This window comes from Heterodontus francisci, chromosome 12 (genome assembly GCF_036365525.1).
Source record: "Heterodontus francisci isolate sHetFra1 chromosome 12, sHetFra1.hap1, whole genome shotgun sequence".
Taxonomy (NCBI): domain Eukaryota; kingdom Metazoa; phylum Chordata; class Chondrichthyes; order Heterodontiformes; family Heterodontidae; genus Heterodontus; species Heterodontus francisci.
This window is the reverse complement of record NC_090382.1, coordinates 28,346,610-28,372,128: the sequence shown is the minus strand read 5'-3', so window position 1 is coordinate 28,372,128 and position 25,519 is coordinate 28,346,610. Positions and strand designations below refer to the sequence as shown.

The 25,519-nt window shown below is 42.9% G+C and overlaps 1 protein-coding gene across 2 annotated transcripts in view; it reads left to right on the top strand.

Annotated features, from left to right (window-relative positions):
• The first annotated feature begins 13,196 nt into the window (after positions 1-13,196).
• The window catches only part of LOC137375792 (dihydropyrimidinase-related protein 3-like), a 215,846-nt gene continuing 203,523 nt past the window's right edge, over positions 13,197-25,519 (top strand). For both annotated transcript variants that reach the window (XM_068043255.1, XM_068043254.1), the window contains exon 1: positions 13,197-14,100. In XM_068043255.1, the coding sequence (XP_067899356.1) occupies positions 13,747-14,100 (354 nt within the window). In that variant the 5' untranslated portion in view covers positions 13,197-13,746. The remainder of the gene's footprint in view (positions 14,101-25,519) is intronic.

Below are 25,519 nucleotides of genomic sequence, written 5' to 3'. Positions count from 1 at the left end.
CTTCCAACTATGCAGGAATGTGATATTACTGGACTAATATTCTGAAAGTCGTAGACTAATAATCCAAAGAATGGAAGTTCAAATCCCACCATAGCCGTTTGAAAATGTCAATTCAGCTTTAATAATGAAGCTGAAAAGATAAAAGCTGGTATCTAAAAAAATAACCATAAATCTGTCGGATTGTTGTAAAAACCTGACTGGCTCACTAGTATCCTTGAGGGAAGGAAATCAGGCCGTCCTTCCATCTGGACTATATGTGATTCCAGTCCCACACCGACATAATTAATCCTTAACTGCCCTTTGAATTGGCCCAGCAAACTATTCAGTTGTATCAATGGTTCATCAAGAGAACAATCACCATCTTTTCAGGGCAGCAAGGGATGGGCAGTAAATACTGGCCTTGCCAGTGATGCCCACTTCATGAGAATGAATTAAAAAATGATAACTAGACAATACTCTGGGCATGGGGGTTGGAGTGGGGATCTCCTCTGAAGAACAAATAGACATTTTTTTTCAAAGCCTAAGCCATCAGTTTATTAATCATTTCTACAATTCAAGTAAATAAAGTATTTAAACAATCTCTCGATTACCTATTGAATAATGTTCCCCTTGCCACCTACCTTTTGGAGAACCTTCTTGGACTGTCTTCTTTGAGGTTGCAAGTCTGGGTACATTGGCATTTCGAAGACAATGATGTAATGTATAATTTCTAATGCAATTATTTTATGGACATAGACATTGACATCATTGCCAGGAACTAGCTAGGCCAGATGCCCGCCCTTGAGATATGGATATCTCTGAACAGTTCTGTTAATTATTTTTCTCGCTCAATGCCAAAGAAATTAACTCTGTCTCAGCCACAGCTATCTTAAGCCGATTTTAAATTCAAATTATTCTGCTAACCTCAAGTCAGATCAAAAATTACATACTGCAGAAAATGTCCTGTTTCAGGCAAGACAGATCTCTGCTTTTGCCTTGATGGCATCACTACTTTGCTGTTGGTGTAGAAATTTAAATCTAATGTTAAAACTCTTTAATAAATGGGTTATTGCCTCTGCCAGAATGATGGATGGAGAAATTTCATGGAAGTTTTTAACTGTTTGTCCACTAATATTTCAAGCAATAATTCCTTGGCTTATAACTCTGTTTAACCTTTAACTGCACAAAATGCTGTGTCACAATATGAACAAAAAGATAAACAAATGTCAGCTAACGCCTGCAAGCTAAAGGCTAATTCTATGACTGTACAAAACAAGTTGGGGCGCCTTGCTTTCTGGCTAGGCATTGCCCGTGATTTCCCTCCTATTTGATTGGATGGATGGAAAATTGTAGGCAGCATACCCACAATTTCCCAGCGTGTGAGGCTGGTGGGTGAGGCTCCCACTGGTAGTGCACATTTGTCGTATTAACGTATTATACCAGATAGGACTGCAATTCTTCACTTTTAGAAGAGGAGTAAGGTTGCTAAAAGCTGGCCAGCTGTAAATCTTACTTGAGGTAAAGGTAGGTGGGCTCTAGTTAAGTGAAGATATTTCAGCACTGGTAGTGTGATATCTGAGCTATTCTGTTCTATAACCTCATAGAGGAGGCTGTGATTTTAATTCTGCCTGTCTGTAGAAAACTGGGTGGGTGGGCATTTAAAATACTCTAAGTTACTGATCCGCCCAGAAACTCGGGAGCTAATCGATTCCAATTTGCATCTGCACCTCTGAGCAGGTGGCAAAGGACGCCCACCCACAGCTGGCCGTGTCCTGTGGGCCCCACAAGCAAAGTTTAGGCTATCTCTGCTGTGGTCTCCTCATCACTACCAATCGTGGAACCTCCTGGTACAGCCCAACAGCCAGTTCCAATACTGCTTGCTGTCGGTGGTTGACATCCTGGCCACATGATTTGCTGCTGCTTCCCACCGATTTCCCACTCAATAAGATTGGACAATCCACATTCTGCCGAGTGTGGTATTAACTCATCAGTTTATGTGATATGACGTTCTAACTCTGTAGTGCACTTCTGTTGGGAATTTAGACTAGAATTTGGGTTTACGAGCAGCAGGATCATTCTGGTTTGTCAGAGTTTGTGTGCATGACAGGACATGCGTTCAATATGTTAGGGTAGAAATTAATTTAAGGTGGTGGCACAAAATGGGAAGTATCAGATCATTTGCTCATTATACACAGCACCTGACTGCAATAGAACTGAATATCAAGCTCTGCATATAATGGGTGACTAATCCAATACCACCCGTTTTGCGACATCACCTGAGACAAATTTCTACCTTGTTTTCTCTTGACGTCACTCACTCTGAAATGCATGTTCACCCACAAAAGAGAGCGCATTGTGACGTACATCAGAACAACAAACGTCTCAGAAGTCTAAACAGGTTTTTAATCACAGATTACTACTGCGATTGTCAGCATAAATCAATTCTATGTATTATCAGAGCACCTAAAGACAAACTGATATCACATTGTAATCCGCAGTAACTGGACCCTTAATGTACTGCAATGGAGAATTTAGGATTCAATCAAGGTAACTGTAAATTGCTTGTGAATCTTGGCATAAATTTGTCCGATCATTTAACTGAGTGTTACAATTAAGTTGTGGCAAAAGCAGTTATTCTGAGTGCAATGATGTGAGTTTTCATGGTTCCATGAAATTTGCCAGATTTTAGTGTTGTCTGACAAACTCATTGCATGACTTAAACACAACAGTTGTTCACATTGACTTATTGGGCAGAATTTTCGATTCCTGTCAGAGGGAGGACTGGAAGTGGGAATGCCTGAAAATTAGCATCAGAGAGCAGCCTGCCAGGCTGCCCTCCTCTGGGCCATTTTTGTTCCAGAAGGAGTGGGGTGGTGGGGGATGGGTGTGTGTTGGGGTGTTGGGTGAGGGGGGAGTGCTGTGATGACTACTACCTGCCTGCAAATGGCAGGTGGCCTATTAGGCCATTTACATGACCTATTGAGGCCACTGAACAGAAACCAGGCTCCCCACCGCACCCCCCCGCACTGAGGCCGAAACATAGCCAGACGGCAGCCCAGGGAGACAGCGCTCCATTCTACGAGGTACAGCCCTTCCTGCATCTGCCATGGCCGTTAGGCCACAGCTGTGGTTGCTGGTCATCCAGCTGCGGCCTTTTTAAATTGAATTTTTTTTACCTTCTGTTCCGAGGCAGGCTCCATTGTGAGGAGCCCTCTCTGTTGCGTTCATCAGAAGTTCCCACCTCGGATGGTGGGACTGTCAATGTGTCAATGCTGGAGGGCCTCCCATTGCCCTGCAGCCTCAGGAGCCAGCCCATCATTCTTAATTAGATGACAAGTGTGCTCCTTGGCCATTGATTGTCCATCCTACAAAAATTGCACTGGGCACTTGACGCTGATGCAATTCAGAGTCGCGGAAAATCATCCAACGTCAGGGTCCTTGACCCCTAACCAAAAATACAGCCCACCATAATCAACATAAGCTTTCAACTCATCCTGATCTACTGAGAGTAGTAGAGTCAGCTATCAGATGTTTTCATTTTACCACAAAGTTGTAGGTATTTTAAATTTGCATTACTGTACACTGTAGCCTAGAATGTAAAGATTGTATCTGGAAGTGCAGCTTTTATTTTAAAATTGAGCCTATTTGTTCACGTATAAGATTGTATTCACTGTTAATATTATATCATTCAGATCTACGTCAGAAGAATACAGATTCCTAGCAGAAAAAAGCGCGGTTTCGTTTTGCTTGTATACACAATAGTATTTTGATTGCATTCAAGAATGTGCACTTGTAATCTTGCAGTCTGCATCATATGATATACAGAGCTGAAAACATTGATCATTTTATAATTAGAGGTGGGGAATGGGTTGCTCAGTGAGTTAGCGTACTTTCACCAGTGTGATCCAGGTATGAATTGAATCTACATTTTTGGGAGGCAAGTTTCTCTCTGGTGATGGTAAACATCTTCAGTGAAAAGAGTTTGTCTGGTATATTTCCAGTTGAATTATTTTTTATTATTCGTTCTTGGGTTGTGAGTGTTGCTGGCACAGCCAGCATTTATTGCCCATCCCTAATTGCCAGTGGCTCAACGGCAATTAGGGATGGGCAATAAATGTTGACCTTGCCAGCAACACTCACATCCCAAGAACAATTTTTTTTAAACTCACAAAATGCTTGTCATAATTTGACACTGATTGCCCCTACGTTGTCTGTCAGTCACTGTGAAACCTGGATGTAAGACCAGTTCAGTTGGGATTGCTCTTTCTTACTCATCACTGGGAACACTATGTAAAAAGCAATTTAAAAATACTTGCATTTCTATAAAACCTTATTATATTCTCAGGACATTCCAAACCAATGAATTACCTTCGAAACACTGTCATTGTTGTTATGTGGGGAAACATGACAACCAATTGTACATAGCATGGTCTGACGAGCAGCAAAACAATGAGTGACCAGTTAACCTGGTTTTTGTAGTGTTGGTTGACCGAGGGTTGTTGGCCAAGACACTAGCAAAATGGTTCTTTCAATAGTACCATGGGCTCCTTTACGCCACCTTAGCAAGCTTCAAGATTTCATCAAACAACATGTCTGGCAATGCAACACTGCTTTTCTATTGCACTGAAGTGTCAGCCTACATTATATGTTTGTATCTGTAGTAGGACTTAAAACACAACCTTGTGATTCATTGGTAAGAGTGCCACCAACTGAGCCAAGCTCACAGTTAAGAGTTTTACTCAATTGATTTGAACATAGGTCATAAATGACTTGGAAGCTCATACTGAAACATGCAAGAATTTTTCACTTTCCCCAACACTGACCCAATCTCCCCACAACCCTACACTTTGATGAACTTGCCTGCCTCCTCAGAGAAAACAAATAACACTTTCCAGTTGGCACTCAGACCATGGATCTTGTTATACCTGTGAAGTAGAATGGCTACCAGCTGCAGAATCAGTCATGAGAATGGGTGCAAACAGGTTTACTCTGAGAAGATGACTATATGGAAGAACCATTTCCTCAGTGCACTGGGAGTAATGACATTTTAAATGCGTTCTCTATAAATTGATTTATTATCTTTCTCTACTTCAGAATGATATCAATGGTTTGATTGAGTGGGCGGAAAAGTGGCAAATGAATTCAATCTGGAGAAGTGTGAGGTTATGTATTTGGGGAGGGCAAACAATGCAAGGGAACACACAATAAACGGGGGAATATTGAGAGGGGTAGAAGAAGTGAGAGAGCTTGGAGTACATGTTCACAGGTCCCTGAAGGTGGCAGGACAGGTAGATAGAGTGGGGAAGAAGGCATATGGAATGCTCTCCTATATTGGCCGAGGTATAGAATACAAAAGCAGGGATGTAATGCTGGAACTGTATAAAACGCTGGTTAGGCCACAGCTGGAGTATTGCATTCAGTTCTGGTCACCACATTACAGGAAGGAAATAATTGCTCTGGACAGAGTACAGAGGAGATTTGCAAGAATATTGCCAGGGCTTGAAAGTTGTGGCTATGAAGAAAGATTGTATAGGCTGGGTTGTTTTCCTTAGAACAGAAGAGGCTGAGGGGTGACTTAATTGAGGTGTACAAAGTTATGGGGGGCCTAGATAGAGTAGACAGGAAGGATCAGTTTCCCCTAGCAGAGAGGACAATTACCAGGGGGCACAGATTTAAGGTGATTGGTAGAAGGATTAGAGGGGACATGAGGAAAATCTTTTTCACCCAGAGTGGGGTGGGTGTCTGGAATTCACTGCCCTGATCGGTGGTGGAAGCAAAAACCCTCAACTCATTTAAAAGGGACCTGGACCTGCACCTGAAGTGGTGAACCTTGGAAGGCTACGGACCAGGTGCTGGAAGGTGGGATTAGATTGGGCGGCTAGTATTTTTTCAGCAGGTGCAGACACGATGGGCTGAATGGTCTCTCTCCGTGCCGTAAGTTTTCAATGGTCCTATGGTACTTAGAGCATGATAAAACATTCCCACATGGTCATCAGAATACATGGCCATATGTGCAGTACTCCCCTAAATAAGCTTAGGGTAAAAAATATTGACATAGCTGATAGATGTAGACTAGACAGCAGATTTATAAGAAACTGAGCAATAAGTGATGGGTAAATAAGGAAGATTACCTAAAAGCTATTATACATACATCAGTAAGTGATCTGCAATTGGAGTAAGAGCCTTTGAGCAAACATACAAGAAGGTTTAACAGCTTGTAGGCAGCCCAATGAAAAGAAAGAAAGTACTTGCATTTATATAACACTTTCATGACCGCAAGACATCCTAAAGCACTTTTCAGCCAATGAAGTATTTTTGGCATAGGGTTACTGTTGGAATGTAAGAAATGTGGCAGGCAATTTGCATACAGCAAGATTCCATCAACAGCAGTGAAAAAATAACCAGATAATCTGTTTCAGGTATTGGTTGAAAGATAAATATTGGCCACAGCACCAGGAATAAATCCCCTGCTCTTCTTGAAATAGTGCCATGGAATAATTAAGGTCTCTGAGAGGGTTGTTGGGTCTTAGTTTAATGCCTCATCCAAAAGACAGCAGCTCAGACAGTGTAGCACTTCCTCAGTACTGTACTGAGAGTCAAACTATGTGCTCAAGTGTCCGGAAATGGGACTTGCACCCACAAACTCTGACCTCAACAGGTGAGAGTGCTACCATTCGACCGAGGCTGACAACAATGCAATGTAATAAATTAAGTAAGAAAGTGAAAATAGTGTCAAGAAAACCCAATATGCCAAATGAGAAATATTAATTTCACCGGTTGGAAACATACTTTAGACTTTTAACAGAGAAAATCTTGCAGTTAACTTTTTTAAAAAATTAACAGCCAAATAGCCACCGCAATTTGTATCTGAAACACCTTTTCATGTTCAAAAGATTCACCCGGAGCCAGAGGTTTGAACAGCATGGACCCAGGACAATGGCTTGCTCTAAGTGATTGAATTACATAAAATGGCTTCATTAGCACGACAGTCAAGGCAGTCCTAACACATTGACTTGGAAAGAGCAAACCCCTTCCCAGTGTAAATTGGCATCCTGGGGCCTGTAAAGCCAATTCCTAACCTTGAATTTCATTAGAAGATTCCAGAAAGCCTGAAGCAGCAATGTGACCATCTGTCCATCTCAGGGGAAGCTGGTTTTGTTTCCTTTGGATAAAGAGGGAAGCAGTAACTTGGTATGTGCAACAACAGAAGGCTGTGTGCTTCCCTCCCTCTCTCCAGAAAACATCAAGTTGGAAACCATCTGTGACTGTGGACCCTCCAAGCCTACAGACTCCTACAGCCAGTGACTAGGGGAAGAGAGCCAACTACAATTCTGCCTCCAAGAAAACCCTGAGCAAAGTGCACGTTGACCAGACAAGGACTTCAAGAATGCAGTTTCAGCCAGAAGACTACCGAATCATCCACTCCACAGACTGTGTTTTTAAGTTCCATTTATTCTGGACTCTAATCCAACCACCAAATCAATTTTTCCCTCTGTAATCTATTTGTATGTGTGTGATTCTCATCTGAATGTTTAGCATTTTTTTTTATTATTTTTAAATCAGGGTTAGATTGTTAAGTATAGGAAACTTACCTCTCTCTTGTTTAAACTCAAGAAAATCTGTCCAATTGGTTCTTTCACGATCACAGTAAAAGTAAAAGGTAAAACACTCATGGAAGTGGTAAGCGCAACCACAGTTTTAAAAGGAATAAACGCTGTTGCGATCAAATAAGAGGAAGGGCAAGAGAGGTGACTGTGATTCCCCCACCCGCCCCCTGCCTCACTTGGCCGTAACAATAGTTACAAGTAAAGAGATTTAAAAAATGAAAGTGCTGCTCCAGTATTCCAAATTAGATTTAGCTATAGTTATCTACTTGAAGTATATGTGATCTTCAGAATTTTGATATTATATCTTGGAATTGCAACATGGCTTTTAGTTAACAGACTTGCAGAGCTATCTTTGCTTATCAGATCATGATGATGGTTCTGGTGGTCTCTGGTCAATCGTTCATCTTGCTGCTGTTGCTGCATGCTCTTCCAATGCATTTTCTATGTACTTTCAATGAGCTGCATTATTGTCTTTCACCTCAGTATTCCTGTAGAGAGCTGTGAGAGGGATATCAATTTGGACAGATAACGGTCATCAATAAATAGCTTATTTAAGCTGACTGAAATATTTGGCTTCAATGTGTGGCCACTAAGTTCTCTCCTCCATCATTAATTATGCAATAAAATGATACTCTGTATAGAAGGCTGTGGTAAAAGGTGTGCTAATACACTTTGGAAGCATAGAGCCTTGCCAGAGAATATTTCTCCTGAGAATGGCATGATAGAATTATCTCAGTCCATTCTATTCACTGAAAGCGTAGATCAGAGAGCTTTGAAACTTGTGCCCAAAGAATGGTGAACCATACAGAGAATAATGGCACCTGTGAGACAGTTGCAAGATTGTAATCTAACCACAGATAAAATGAGGTCTGAAAGATTTGATTAGAACCTTCCTCCTTGATATGTTTTTTTATCATATATATTTTAAATTGTTAGCAGCATTGGGGATTAATTTAACATTGTTAAAAAGCAGTGAACTGCACAGATGATGTTTGTGGAAAGTTCTATATGCATTCTCCTTTTGAGAAAGGGTCATTAATTGGATATTTACCCCCAAAAAATCATCATACTCCATATGTCCAACAGTTTATTTTTTTTACCTTCAAATATTGATTGCAGAAACAATGAACACCATTGAAATTAGTATTTTGAAGACACAACTCTGCAACCTTAATTCTCTCTCAATGTCCTACTGATCCATCAGGATCAATAGGGAAATAAGGAGAAATCTTTCTACCCAGAGAGTGGTTAGCATGGGAAACTCACTACCACAGAAAGTGATTGAAGCAACTAGCTTAGATGCATTCATAAAAAAACTAAACAAATACATGAGAGAAAAAGGAATAGAAAGATATGCTGAAAGGCTGAAATGAGGTAGGTAGAATAAGATGAGACTTCTGTGGAGTATAAACACTAGCACAGACTAGTTTGGCTGAATGGCTCATTTTTATGTAGTGTAATCCTAGCTAGGCCTCACTGATTTCTTGGGCCCTGCCAAATGTCTTCAAGGTTCTCATCCTCCTTACCTCTCTCCATTATCTTGTTCCACATTATCTGAAAAATCTTTTCCAGCTCTATTTCTCAGGTCCCTCTGCTCCAGGATTATTGCTTACATTTCACCTTTTCAATTTTACAGGGTCAATTGTGATTTACATGGCCTGATATTAACGGGGCCCCCTATGCCATCAAATGGAAATGGTAGCCTTATCACATCATTAACACTGCCAAAGAAGCCGACAACATTTAGAAAGAGGCCTACAACTGAGCAGCTGAATTACCTGCCTGAATTAGCAGTGGGCCTCTTCATCAAATCAGTGCCCTAATGACGTGGTCAAAGACTCTGCCCATGTGGATTGGTGTTCTGATCAGGAAGCAGCCTCAAAAATGTTTTACTAATTTCTTTCCCTGGCTGTACGGGAATACCTCAACCATTGCCAGCCCAGCTTCAGTCTACCTCAGTACCATGTCCTGCTCCCCACCCCTCTAAGCATCCATCCACAGGCCTCTGTCAGCATCCTTGCCTGCCACTGTTCCTGAGGCTGAAGAGTGGAGAGTTGCTTTTGGGCACCTGTAAATGTACTTATCTGGTCAGAGCAATGCAGTTTGAAATAGGGAAAGAGCATTGCAGAACTGGAGATCACAAATACTACCTATCCTTGTTTCAATTGAAGTAGCCACAATAAACACCATAGTGGGTGACAGCATCAGGGAAGAGGTAGGGAAGAGTGAAGCCAAAGGCCTTCCACCAACCTGAAGCTGGTACTCACTATGTTCTTCTTATTGTCTTGTCCCCTACTCAGTCACTGACACTCAACCATGCACTGAACCACGAAAACACCAACTATAGTATGTTGCAATGCAAGCAGTACTGAAAGGGGCTTCTTGCAACCAGCATTTTAATATCATTTCCTCTTCTATTTATGTAGACCTGCAAGAAAAAATTGAAGCCCACAGATATTATCCCAGTCAATCAGGTACACTGGGTTCTCTCATACTCTTTGCCAAGCACCAGCACAGATGCACACTCTGGAAAATGTAGTTAATGAGCCTTGAGAGTAAGCAGTGGGTGAATCACAGGACAGTAGGAGCAAAGCATGTTGGCAGATGAACAGCTACTCATAAAAGCATTGCTGTTCAAGCAGTGTATAGGGATTCTGACCTCACAGAGCCAGCACATAAAAGGAGATTGCTGTCTGACCCGGATTGTTCAAGAGTCATTTCAGAAGTTCAAAACACTTTGAAAGGAGCCTCACAAGGACTATGGAGAATTTACTGTGCAGTTATGGTTATCTGCAGTGTGCTACAACTCCAGATCCATCTGCAGAACGGCCCTCAGTGTCAAAGGCCCTAAACACAAAATAAGTTCTTATGTTTATTGTGCATGTTGCTTCAACAGCATTGGGACCACACTTACCAACTGTCATGTCCAACTTGGCATGCTGGGTGACCAGATTGTAGAACTATAAGGCAAGGCTTTACTGAGCAACCTAAGAATTTTCGTCCCATGCAGATCAGTGGATGATCTGAGAGAATTCTCAGCAGCATTGATCTGCTTGGAATAGGCACAAGTGATACTAGTAGAGAAACTTCGAACAGTGAAGGTTAAGGGCAGATTTAATGAAAGTATTAAAAGTTATGAAGGGTTTTCATAGAGCAAATAGGAAGAAACTGCTTTCCTTGACAGGTGTCAATAACCAGAGGACGCAGGTTTAAGGTAATTTGCAAAGGACTAAAGAAGAGATGAATAGAATATTTTTTACACAGCAAGTTATGATGTTCTGGAATGGACTGCCTAGAGGTGCAGTGGAAACATATTCAGGAGAAACTTTCAAAAAGGAATTGGATAAATAATTGAAAAGGAAAAGTTTGCAAGGATGTGAGGAAAGGGCAGGGGAGTGGGACAAATTGGATGGCTCTTTCAAAGAGCTGGCACTGGCCTCCTTCAATTCTGTCTGAATGTGTGATTACTCTTTCAGGGTGATACCACACCTGGGCGTCTATTATTCCTGTGCAAGTGACAGAAGATGAGCCAGAAAACAGGTAACACTGATCATCAGTGGGTGAATTAATTGTAGGGCCATATTTCTTAATCCTTTACATGGGTTCATTATTTTTTGATAATATCCGTTACAACTGAATGAATTAGTGGTTTGAAAGCCAGATCCTGTTTTGTTTTTAAACTAAGGTTTAGGACACATCAGGTAATTTCCAAAACATAAATTGAACCTGGAACAAATGGGTAGGAGTATTGCGACACAAACTCAGTTGGAGCTCTTTGTAGGATATTGATTTTGGGTTATAAAGGGTGAAATTAGGCTTTAGAGTGTGACTATAAATAAAGTCATCAGATCCAGCCTTTCATTCAAAGAAAGACTTGTATTTATATATCTTTTCATGACCTCAGGACGTCCCAACGTGCTGTTTAGCCAATTAAGTACTCTTCAAGTGTAGCCACCGTTGTCATGCAGGATATTAAAACAGGAATATTAACTTGCCCTGCTCCTGTTGGAATTTGTGTTATAATCAGTAAAGGAGTTCAACCTCTCCGTAAAATTACTTCCCAATAAGAGTGAGTGACTTTGTCGAACACCAAAAAATTAATGGCCACGGCGCTTAGTCCGTCTTTTGTCTAATTCAAGGTAAATTAACAAGGGAAAAGGTCAGGACTGAAGGAGCGAGCTGGGAAGCATGTGGATTTGGCAGCAGCCATTGAATTGAGTGGGTTATGGTTGCGGCGACTGGTGCTTTGCTAGCGGTCATTAAATGGTTAATTGGTTTCGGCTGCGATCGGGTGGCGTGCTTGGTGTGTCAGATCGATCGATGAGGGTGCTGAAAGGACAGTTCCCTTTGGGAGCGCTGCATCTTCTGCACGAAAAAGGGAGGATGCAAATATACCGAGGAAATGGCAAGGTTGCGCATTTGCAATGCAATTTGCGTCTCTCCCTGATGCCCGGTGAATAACGATGTCCTCATGAGAAATAAATGGGCGCGGATGCATTGGGGGAGAGGCGGTGGGCCCATTGCACTGACAAAAGTAAGGTTGCTGTTAAAAGGAAACAAATCCATTGATGCAGGCTTGGAATGGGTCTCAAAGAAAACAACCTTCATATTTTGGGGGGGGGGGGGGGGGATGAAAACAATTGCCACAATGGGGAGTTCGCTTTTATTGTTTAAAAGAAAAGTTTTGAAAAAATAGATACTTATATTTAAATATGGGAATAAACCTCACTATTAGCGATCTCCTTAGAGTCATCTTTGAAAAGAGCACGCCATTCTTTACTACTATATGGAACCTGTGGTCACTTATTAACTGAACCCAACCTATTGATATGGATCACATCCTGGGACATACCCGGTAACGTAGATGGCAAACAACGTCTGATTGGAAGTTAATGTGTGTCTTTTCGAATTGACAGGAAATCTTCTGACATTTCTCACCAGCGAGGTACTTGCTTAAAGATCTCGATTTAAAAAGGACTTGCTGCTCTCCCGGCTGATCGACCCTGGGGGTGAATATCCTGCAAAGTATCTTAAATTAAATAGATTCGTGTCTGACAAAATGGCACGAATGAGGTTACAATATAAAGGGTGGGGCGGGGGAGGTGGGGGGCGATGCTTAAAACAGCACCGAAAACAAACGGCTTTTGTCTGGATAAAATATGCTTCACATTGCAGCAGGACTTGTCCCGCAATCTTCCCCGCCCAATGGCCAAAATCGCCGTGCAGATATCACACTTGCCATTTCATTCCTTATACAAACTTCTCCCAACTTTAATCTTTGTTTTTTTTTTAATTGTATGACATATGCATTAGACTCCTGCAGCACAGAAGGAGGCCGTTCGGCCCATCGTGCTTGCGTCGGCTCTTTAACTGAGCTATCCAATTTGTCATAATTCCCCCAGCTCTATCCTCACCGCTCTGCAGAAGCACAGGTCTTGGTCAGATGTACGTTATGTTTCCCATGGTGATTCCTGTGTGATCTTACCAGTCTGGATTAGTGAACTTCAGACTCCCCTATCCCGGTAAACGGAGATTCCAGCTGGCAGAGGTGAGCGGTACAAAAGAAAGGGGAGGGGGGAACCTGCTGTGTCCTATCTGAGTCAGCAGCAACAACCCGCAGTTATTTCAAAAGAACATTGGATTGTAAAGCCTGGTCCTTGTGTGACAGGATGAAAACTCAATTTGTTTCCCCCGCTTGCCCTCTAAAGAAGGACTGTGCTAGTGTGTAAATCTTGTCATTGAATACCGTAAACGGGTATTTTTGTTTTAAAAACGCAATCATCTCTCCACAGTGCGGCAAGTAGCCTGTTCTGGACTGGCCGTTCACTCAGTGATCTGGACGCTTTTCCTCCAAATGTCACATTAGCCCTTGGCCTCTCGGTGGTGACTGTCCGCAGCCAATCTGATGGGATAGCGCCTGGAATTGCTCATATGCGGACGGTCTCCTGCAAAAAAAGCCCAGGCAAACGGGGGGTAACTGTACTTTAAAATCCATTCAGTGTGCGGTGCTCACGCGTTATCACTTCCGTGTCAAGGGATTTCAGGAGCAGTCTGCCACTAGCGGCTCACTACCATCAGCTTCTGACTTGCCAATATCTCTATCTGCTTCTCCTCCCTGCACCCAGCCAGCTCACCTTGCTTCTATCACCCAGACAGATCAATGGCCGAAGGCAGGAGGACCTGGGACAAGGAAGATGACCTGCCAGTCTATCTGGCCAGGCCGGGCACCGCCGCTCAGGTCCCCCGGCAGAAGTACGGGGGCATGTTCTGCTCGGTGGAGGGAGCGTACGAAAGCAAGACCCTGGATTTCGATGCTCTGAGCGTTGGCCGCAGGAGTTCCCGGAGCTCGAGGAGCGCTGGAAAGCCCGATTCGTCCCGGGACACCGAGGCTTCCAGCGACACGGCCAGTGTGGCGAGCGAGAGCTCGGAGACGGCGGAGAAAGCCGACAACCCCGGGGTGCAGATCACCACTGCTAGCGGCAAGGAGAGGCTCCAGAACCGGGATGACCTGCAGGTAATCGCCCCCTTTCTGCTTTGACCAGCTACATCTCATAGAGTTCAATATAACTGGGGGAGGGGGGGGGGGGGTGAATACTTGTTAAACTTTCCGTGAAAAACATTACATTTAATCTTTTTAAGTTAAGTAAAAATGCTGATAATTACAACTGTACCAAAGTATTATTGACATCTTCCTGCTTTTGGTGAAGTTCAAAGATTCGACCTTAAGGATCGATAATAGCGAGTTGAAGTGTTTCAGTCAGGTAGCATTTCATTCAGTCTAGCCCAGTGTGTGAGCGGTGCCTCTGGTAACCGGATCAGGGAGGTGTATCGCTATCCAATGGTAAGGACCGGGAGATAAAGCGAGTCATCTGAGGGCACCAAACTTCTGCGACTGGACGCGATAGCATTAAAGGCAAGATCAGTGTGTGGGACAGGCAGCTTTAGAGACATGTCCTGTGAGAAAGATGGACTAAACGAAAGGGATACAATCAGAAATTAACAATCCCCTTCGGGGGGGGGGGGGGGAAATGAATGAATACTTTGGAGCTGCACTGGTTAGTTCTGTGTTGGTTCATGCTGCATTGGTTCATGTTGTATTCTGCAGTCTGGAGAACTGTCTGGAAATTCCGTTTAAAAATAAACAGAAAATGCTGTCTTTGATTGCTGCAGTTGCAGAGATTCACCCTCCCCCCCCCCCAACCCACACAAAGAAACGTTACTTGTCACACGTTAGTGTTGCGAAGCTGAGCAGAGGGCTGTGATGCAGAGGTTGTTTGACGCACTGGCACAGTCACAGACAGCTCTGTCACCCTTGCTGTTTGCTTTGGGCTCACAGGTGAGAGAGACGGTGGGGAATAGGGAAAGGAAGTAGAGCCACGGTGTGGTGCAGACTAGAATTGCACTGCGGTAGTGGAATGCGGTCCACATCGAGTAACCTCTTGGAAGCGGGGCTGCCGCACTCTGCCATTCACTGTGTGACTTGCAGACCCCTCTAGGTCCATGCATCAGGATTAAGCAAGAATTTGTATTGCATTTGGCCATGCACGATGTCTTTCTTAGTTATCTATTTCATGCCGGAATTTGCTAGGCGCATAAACTATCTATATTTTTCACATTCACAAGCGATTTTCTCGACTGATTAAATTTACCCTGGTGAATTATTTAAATTACTTCCAGATTCTAACATGACCATTAGAAACATTCTGGAAATGAATATCGTGCTCAGTTCTGCAAAGAACTGTTCTGGTAACTGTTGCTCTGAATGTATTAGGAGGAGGAAGGGGAAGAATTGCACTTTTTTTATCAACAGGTCCCTGTTTTAGATAGTGCCGCCTGTCCAATATATTGGTAACTCATTAGGCCGGCAGCTTGTCACTTGCAGTACTGCAGGATAAAACTAGTCAAATGGCTGATTCAGAATCTTTCATGGGATAAGGCCGCATTGTCCCGGATTGGACACCTCAATGGCTTTTTTTGTTTGTTTAAAAAACCGGTTTTGACGTTGCTTCTGTGTTTTATGTGATGAAAGGTTGCAACAGCAAAAGCTTTTATTTACATAGTGGCCTCATAGTAAGTGCCCCAGTGTGCTTTAGGAAGGTGAAAATGGATGCTAAATAACAGTAGAAGAGTTAGGGAAGGCAGCTCCAGGCATGGCAAGAGAGCTCGGTTTGGAGGAGGCTTTTGAAGATCAGCCATGAAGATTAGCCTAATTGAATGGCGGAGCAGACTTGACTGGCTGAATGGGCTGCTCCTGTTCCTAATATTCCAATTTTCCTAAGATGCAGAGGTATATCAGGGCAGAGGTGTTCAAGGGAAGGGTTCCAGAGTAGAGTTAACCAAAGGCACTATCATAGGGCAGAGAAGGATGCAAAGGAGATCAGCATCTGTACAGAGAAGTAGATGATGTGCATTGGCACATGAAACTGGAGGAGGTTGTAGTGTTGGGGGAAGGTCATTTTGAGATTGTAAATGAGGAAATTTGAATTCAGTGCATGGGAGGATAGGAAGGCCTTAGAGGCTGGTGAGGACAGGCATAATTGAATGGCAGAACAGGCTTGACCCTCAGGTGCAAAGGACATCAGCTGCTGAAGAGAAGAGTTGCAGGGAACTTATTGCAGGAGTTGCAGTTTGTGCAGGTTGAAATGCAGGAAGCCAGTGGGGAAAGCATCGTAAAACAGAGCTGGGAGGTAACAAAGGCATGGATGAGACTCCATAGTGAGGTGATATAAGGGTGGAAACAGGAGCTCTTGGTGATGAATAGGATAAAGAGTTTGAAGTTAAGCTCAAGGTTCAACAGAACACTTATGGCTGTACACCATCAGATTCGACTTCATCGAGCACCTGGGGAGGGGATTGGCATTGGGGGAGCAGGGTGGGTGCAGACTTTTTGGCAGCAACTGAACAGAATGGTTTGTTCTTAGTGATATTAGCTTAGGCTAAGTTTGGCTCATTCAGGGCTTGATGTCAGGCAAGTAATCAGACTCAGTGGTATTTGCAGAGTCAAGGATGGTGGTGCAGAGGTAGAGCCGGGAGTCAGTGTACAAGTAGAAGTTGATCCAATGCCTGCAGACATGTCACAATGAACAGCATTTAGAAAAGGTAAGGAAGGAACTGTGAGATATTTACACCATGTGGGATGGGAGGAGAAGGCATTGCAATAACTATTTTGCTAAAATGGGAAAGTGTAGAATCAAATGATGGTGGTGTATGGAATGGACTCATGAGAAAGAAAGAAGGAACTGTATTTCTGTAGCACCTTTCACACCCTCAGGATGTCACAAAGCGCTTTACAGCTAATGAAGTACTTTTGAAGAGTAGTCACCCTTGTTATGTATGAAACAAGGTAGCCGATTAACACACAAGATCCCACAAACAGTAAGATGATAATGATCAGATAATCCGTTTTTAGTGATGACACTGGATACAACTCCTCTGTCCTTCTTTGAAATACTCCCATGGGAATATTTGCATCTATTAAAGACAGTGGATGGGACCTTGGCTTAACATCTCATCTGAAAGATGGCACCTTCAACAGTGCAGCACTCCTTCAGTACCATCCTGGAGCGTTGGCCTGGATTTTTGTGCATATGTCTCTTATGTGGGACTTGAACTCATAACCTTCTAACTCAGGTGAGAGTGCTGACAACTGAGCCACAGTTGGCAACATGGATGAAATGGCCTCCTACATAAAAAGGCACTGAGAAGTTGAGGAGGAGTAATAATTAAGTATGCTATTGGTGAATTTGACCAAAATAAGTTTGATACTATGAGCAGGGAAGCCACCAGATTGGAGAGAGTCAAACATAGATTGGGAAAGATGAGGGTAGAACCAGGCAACAATGTCATGGTTGAGGACTTTAGAAAGGAAAGGGAGGTTAGAGATGAAGCAGTAGGTGGAGAAGACAGAATGATTGAGGATGAACTTTTTGAGGAGTGGTGTAACATTGTTGAAGGGAGGAGGAATACCTGTTGAGGAAAGGGATCCATTGGTAATGTTTGGGGACATTGGGCCAAGGAAAGTTAGTCGTGGAGCCAAGAGCTCAATCAGAACGGGGTCCAAGGTGCAGGATGTAAATTTCATGGAGGAGATGAGCCTGCCTGCTGAGGACGCACGATAGGCTTGAGGTGGAGGGAGGGGCAGACTGAGGTAGCTGAGAAGACAGCATCAGTTGTTGAGATAATGATGCTGGAGGTAAGGATGGAGGCATTGGAGGAAAGGGTTGGAAGAGGCTGTTCAACATTGGGAAGAGTTTGCAATGTCTTTACCCTAAGTTGAATCATGCAGGACAAGGATGCATTGCTGGATCTAGCTGGAGCACCTGAAGAAATACCCGTGGAGAGGGAGACGCAGTCCAGCCAGATCTATTAATGGATGAGAATACCATTTTTAACTAGGCATCCTTAAATCGATGATTCTCAGATTCCACCCCCAATGTATCGCCCTCAGAACATGCCTTTGTGAAATACGCTTCCCTCAACAATTTCTCTAATTCACTTTCAAATTTCTAATTTACTGTTCACTACATATATATTTGTTACAACTCTTCTACTGTTGATTTGCTAAACTAACACCCTCACTTCAGCTTTGACACCATTCATTCCTATCAATTCATTCTGTCTCCACCTTCTGTCAATCATTCTGGTACAGTCCCTGCTTTATGCCTTAAGTCCAAGAAAGTTCAAGCACTTTTGTCCGAAATGGATGAAACAAAGTTGCCTCGAACTGAACATCAAGAAGATGCAGTATGCAACATAACATTCACTGCCTTGATCTTTACCCCATCTCCCTCCCTAGTCATTAGTTCAGGTTGAACTGCACTGTGCAAAATATGTTTTTACTCAGTGCTGAGCTTCAAACCCCTCATCCTGTCTACGATCATCCAAATGTCTTATTTTCACTTCTGCAACATTGTATACCTCTGCCCCTATTTCACACCACCACTGAAACCCTTATCCATGCTTTTGTTACCTCTAGACTTGATTTTTCCAATGTCTTCCCTGCTGGCCTTCCATTTTCCACCTTTCAACTTATCCAAAATTCAGTTGTCTATATCCTGTCCCACACTTGCTCATCATCCTTGTCCTCACTAACCTGCAGTGGATCCTGCCCTGCGCACATGAAATTTAAAAAAACAGTAAACAATATCCTCATCTTGAAATCTTCCAATGCCTTCCCCTTTCCTGGTTTTAAAACCACCTCCCATATTATGCTTTGTTCTGCAACTTCTGGTACTCTAACATTTGCCTTTTGTCCATCCTGCCCATCCAATGCCCAACATTGATTCGGTATCTTCACCCACCTGGGCAGTCCTAAACCTTTCTACCTCTTCAATACTTTCCATCTTCAAAAGCATTCTCAAAACCTTTTCAACCAAGTTTTTAATCATATTTTCCAATTTTTCCAATATGACTTGGTGTCTATTCCTTTACCTGGAAGTACTTTGGGACATATTCTACATTAAAGGTTTTGTATCAATAAAAGTTGTTGCTGGTACTGCAGAGGAGAGCATTTCACAAAGAAACAGCAGGAATGGAAGTCCATGAGGGACTTAATATACAAAGAAGCAAAAGTGTTGGACCGTAGCATGGTGCTAAGTGTATAAACAATCGTACACTTTTTTTCTTAAGTAAGCGCAAAGCTTCATTCACAGAGGACACAATGCAATGTTTGTTTGATGAAACCAAGGAGAAACGTCCCTATCAACACTTTGGATTTGTTCGACCATGGAGTTTATAAAAAGAACATGGCTTCTCCTGTTAAAAAAAAATTCCAGTTTTGTTTAAATTAATTACATTTTCTAATGGAGTAAAAAGATTATAGGTTTTATTCCACTCTGTCACCTCCTGCATTTTTTATTATTTTACTGCAACCACCTGTTGTACCAGCTTCTACCATAAAAGAAGGCTCACCTAGCTGCTACATGATGAATTGTATTCCGACATTGTAATGTACTGCCATCTATTCAGTGTCCTCGAGGTGCAAACATGGAAAGTTTCAGTGGGAGGGGGGCAATGCTCCAAATGCACCAGGTACTTATTTGATTTCAAATCAAGTCAAGGGAGTTAGGGGAGAGGAGCAACCGACCAATAAAACTGATTGGCATTCATTTCCATGGTGATTGATCATTTGCTTTAATTTTGGCAGATGATCTGTAGAAACCCCAGAGAAACGACACAAGTAACCTTTATGTTATTACACCATGGCTTATGAAGATTTTCCACTGATGTTAGGGTGGGCCATTGGGAGACCTTGGGCAGGATTTTAAGGTGCACCTAAGGTCGGGATCCATGGCAGGGAGGGGCTTGAAGATGGCCAATGATGAGGCCTGCCACACATCCTGACGCCAGCAGGGCCTAGCTCGATATTACCTGCGGCGGCGAGGCCTCGTGGTGCCCCTCCCCCCCAGCCCCACCACCGCTCAGTGACGGGACCTTAATTTCAGCATTTAAATAAATTAAAATAGGTGAATTAATTAATCCCACATTGCCTCCTGATGTCCCGCTGTGATTTTCGGCCTAGCGGCCGGCTCTCCTGAGCCTTCAGATCCCCATCTGGGGAAACAAGGCACAACAACTGTGGGGAGGGGCGAGGTAAGTTTGTCACTGCGGGTGGTGAGGGGATAGGGTCAAATTAGTGTCATGGGTGTAGGGGATGTTGGGAAGGGTTGTAGTTGAAAGTTTGTGCAGTTTTCCGGGTTGGGGAAAGATAAAGGTAAGTGCTTTGGGGGGGATAGGGAAAATAATTAATTTAATTGTTATTGGGGGGATGGGAGAGGGGCAAAAGAGATGTATTTATTTATTTTAATTCCATTTCCTTTTAAATATTTAAAATTTCACAGTAGGGCTGCTAGCCCTTTATAAATGGCGTCAGCGCCTGCACACAGGCAGCTGACGCCATTGCCAGGGGCGGACAGCCCACCTCTCCATGTGATTGGGGGGGGGGTGGTGGTGGTGTGGGGCAGTCTGCTCCGGCTATTTAAATGAGCCACCATGCTTGGAATTGCGGCAGCTCTTTGGCGTGTGGCCCACACAGGCGGGTCACCATTTTTTTCACGGGCTTATAAAATTCAGCCTCTTGTGTGGAAATCCTACCCTAACTACTCACAGTCAAAAGTTGATGCTGCTGTGTAAATCAAGCAGCTGGTATTGGAAAATGAGAGGGAGTTCTGTTCTGCTGCAGCTCCAGCCACATTGTGTGCAGGTCCATTTGCTGGTGGGTAAGACCAGCAATGGTGGAAGCACCCATCTCCAATAGTCCCATTTAAAATTCACTTCCAGGTTTTCCAGTGGTTGGGTGAGTATACTGACGATAAATGAAAGGGCGTTTTGAAGAAAAGTTATATAGCAACTATCATGTTCTCAGGGTCTCCCAAAACTTCACAACCAACAAACTACTTTATAACTGTCATCACTGTTGCAACTGCAGCAGCAGATCTACATGAAGCAAGGTCCCATCAGTGGCAGTGCGATGGATGACTAGTTACACTATTTTGAGGGTGTTGGTTGAGAGAGGAATGTTGGTCAGGACACCAGGAAGAACCCACCAGCTCTCCTTTGGAAAAATGTCATTGAATCTTTTACATCTGCTTGAACAATACAGATGTGTTTATTGGTTTAGTAATTCATTTGAAAGGCGGCATCTCTGACAAAGTTGGATTCCCTCAGTACTGCACTAAGGTGTCAGCCTAGGTTATGTGCTGGGGCTGGAACCCACAACTTTCTGACTGAAAGGTGAAAATGGTACCAAGTGAGTCAAGTGAATGTAAGTCTATTCGACAGATTTCTGAACCATTTTTCTTCATTCTTGTTTTGTGTGTTTCCCTCTGCTGGCACTATGGTTCTCATGAGCCTTTGGACCAGTTGTTCTAAATAACTTAACTTTTGGCCTCGGCCCCAGCCTCAGCCCCATTATTACTGGCTATAATGGGAATCCTTTTATCTTACATATTTGGAAGAAGAGAGGACTCATGGAAGGATGCCAGGCAGATCAGACTGCACGAATGTTGCTCTGTGCTCAACAGCCAGTACCCAACTACTTGCGTCTGCAGAGAGTTAACAGACCTCACTTTGGCAGATGATGTGTACAAGTGGAAGCACCCGTTCCTGAAGGAAGTGAGCTCAGACCCATTGGCACCACTAAACTGTGTGAGTACCTGACTAACTCTCCTAACGGATATGTCCTCAGATGTACCCCAATCACAGCGGGATTAAATCAGCAGGTTGTCCCGACTGTTCACCATAACTTCGACAGAAGACTCAAGAAAACCCCTCGGAGAAGCAGTAGAAACAAAGTTGCAATGGACAATCAGGAGAACCCCTGTGGATATTGAACCCCGATACAGTGAATTAAACAAGGAATGCCGGGGGATCAAAAGAGAGAATGTGGTCGAAATTCTTCATTGCGTAAAGGCTAAATGGGTAGTATCATATTGACTGCCAATTATATTCCCTGCCTGGTACTGAATTCCATCGAATGCAATGGAACTCAAAACTGAGTGGTGCGTGTAACGGGTGACCGATGCAATACTGCCAGTTTTACGTTACTGCCCAGGAGGAATTTGTACCCCCCTGAGCCCAACTGGCCACACCGGCCAAGCTGTCAACCATTTCTACAGGCCCTGGTACAACTGCCTGACAATGTCCATGGAGAGCTGCCCTCCTCGGGCTCCAGTTCATTAGAGGGGAAGATCCTGTCTGCTGCAAGAAGACCAGCAGCTAACAAAGAGCATAGGGACAGTAATGGCGAGCTGCAACCTGAAATTTAGTTCTGTTCTTTTTAGCATTCTGCAATGGTGAGCTATATGGATGACATCATACAGTTGCAAAGCCACCACCCTTCTCAAACCAGCTCATCCAGCAAGTTTGGCAAAGATTATTAATGGGTGCAGATATCTTTTTGAGGCTCTCTAAAGTCTTTAATTTTATTTGTCACTCTATTGTGACACTCCCTTTAATTGCTGCCATCCCTTTCAGTGTTACTTCCCATATGTTGTTTACTCCCATCATTGGTGTGGTCTCTATGCTTGTCTGAATCTGCAGCTGAAACTGCTGGTGAGCTCACCTCTGTAAATTGGGTGCAAATAGCACACTTCCATTCGAGTCTGCGTAAAGCCTGCCACTAGCCATTCTATAACTAACAGAAAATCAAGGCTACTGTCTCATCTACCTGATGGTTATAATGAATATTGTAAAGAAAGAACTTGCATTTTTATAATGCCTTTCACGTATTTTTATATTTGTTCCCGCAAGTGGGCATCGCTGGCAAGGTTGGCATTTATTTCCCATTCCTAGTTGCCCTGAGAAGGTGGTGGTAAGCCTTCTGTTTGAACCACTGCAGTATTGTGTAGTGAAGGTGTTCCTACCGTGCAGTTAGGTAGAGAGTTACATGATTTTGATCCACTGGCAAAGAAACAGTGGTATGTGTCCAAGTTGGGCTGTCTCAAATCACTTCACAGCCTGTTCAGTAATTTTGAAGTGAGGTAATGTAGGCAAATGCGGTTGCTAATTTAACACAAGGTAGCACAAACAGTAATGCGATGAGTGAGTGGAAAATATGTTTCTTTGTAATGTTGGTTGAGAGATTAATGTTGACCAAGAAGAACTCTTTTGCTCTGAGTTGAATTGGGCAATGAGATATTTTAAGTCTACTTAAGATTGTAGACAGAGACTGGGATTAATGTCTCTTCCAAAAGGTGGCACTTCTTGTTAATTTATATTAATTGAGTTTACTTGCATGTAGCTGGTAGGCATTAACTGGGGATTCACTTGTGCCCTATAAATAGACAGAGACTGAAACTGTGGTTGTTGGACTAGGATGTGCATGCTTTTAATATGTAACTCTATAAATAAATGCTTATAAAATTGTGTAAAGATTAGCTCCGGTTCTATCCTTCATCAACTGGCTTTCTGGAATGTAACATGGAGTCTGAACCCATATGGCCAGTGAAAGAATGAAGTGGATATGTGGATATGTGTTACATCCCTAACAAAGAGGAAACAAGGTATGGTCTTGGCATTGTCACTTCCTACAATAAATAAAATCAAAAGTAAAGTCATTTGTGAGATGGATGCCCATCAGTAGAATAGTGATGAAAGTATGGACCTTCTATTAGAATTCTTGGATGAAATCTGCAAGACTGATGACTTGTTAAATGCCCATGAGGTATTGCCAGTGTCACAAAAGCGTGCTATGTTGAATGATGATTTTTTAACTACCGGCTGGAAACCTGAATTAAATTTAAAAGAAAAATAAACTGATAAATGATGACTCCACTAGCAGCTAAGATGGTCACCCCAATGTACATCACTATACTCCACAATCTAATGCATCAGGGTGGAGACGAGTTGCCTGCCCAATCCCAGCAAGCACAGTCACCTGGGGAATCTGAGTGAACTACCTATCCTGCTTCCATTAGCAGGATGTTAAGGCTGTCACTTGGGATTAGATTGGTGGAGATGAACCACTCAAACCTAATCAATTAAACAATTGGACACTGGTTAAGAGAAAGGAATTCCTAGACATGGGCTGATTAAGTTGCAAAAGGGAATACACACAAGTAACCATCATGTTGAATCACTGGATGATGGTCATGTGACAGGCCCACCATCTGTGTGCTTAAGCTGGTGTTTCCTCTGCAGCAACCAGACAAGCAGCTCGACACTGACAAGAGAAGACCCAAGTGGGGTCCCTCCTCTCTCTCTCTCTCCAGTCCACTTTGATGACTTCGAACCCTGCCTGCTGGCTGTAACCATCCAGGCCTATTATGCTACAGACAGAGACCCCATGAAGGAAATTATCTACAATGCTCTTTCCAGGAGAACCATGGAATGAACTATCCACATCTGCAAACTGGAAGCCTCAGGACCACAGAAACAGAAGTCTTCATGATCATGAAGTTTTGGTGGCTGTCAATAAACTTGAGGATAAACTAATAAGAGAGGCAAAACAAAAGGAATTAAATAGTTGGAGAGAGTTGGAGTTTATTCTGAGGTACCAAATAAAGCGCAACCAGCTTTGTCACAGGGATGGATTTGTACTGAAAAATTGGCGTCATAAGTCTAAAGTGACACTAGTTGCTAGGAGGTTTGAAGAGCTACTGGGTGATGCAATGTTAGACTGGGCTCTCCACAGCTGAAAATGTAATCATGAATACCTTTTTAACCCTTTTGTCCACACATTCATTGGAGTTTAGATCAATCGATATAAAAGCCACATTGCTGCAGGGCGATACGTTTCAGAGAAAAGTGTTTCTGAAACCGTCCAAAGAGGCAGTAGATGCAAAAGGAAAACTATGGAAACTAAATGAATGCCTGAATGATGCCTCCAGGATATTGTATTTTTCAATGAACTCTGTATTGCTGAAAATAGTTGTGTTGACCTAAAAGCAGATATCGCAATCCTTTATTGGAATCATAAAGGGAAACTTCCAGGCAGCTTCCGGATGCATGTTGATAATTTCCTATGGGGTGGTACTGTGGAATTTGAGAAATGTGTTATTTATTGCTTAGAGCAGAATTTAAAATTGAAAGTTAAGCTTGTGGGGCTTTTAATTGGTTTAGATATTAAGAAGAGTAGGTCTGGAATAACTTTCAATCAACAATTCTATTTAGAGAGTGTTACTCCCATCCTGGTTAATCGTACTGGGTCCTCACAGAAAGATAATGTTACATCTAAAGAAGAGAGAAAGCAATTGTGAAACTTGATTGATTAGTTGAACTGGTTGGGTACTCTAATTAGACCAATTAGATGCTAATTTTGTTGTGTTGGAGTTAAATACTATGATGAAACACCTTAAAGTGGAGAATGTTTTAAGGTCAAATAAAACATTTAAAAAATTAAATGTGGAGAAATGCATGTTTAAGGTCCATCCTTAGGGCCCCAAAAAACATGAAACTGGTAATTTTTAGCTATGCTTCACATGCTAATCTTACTG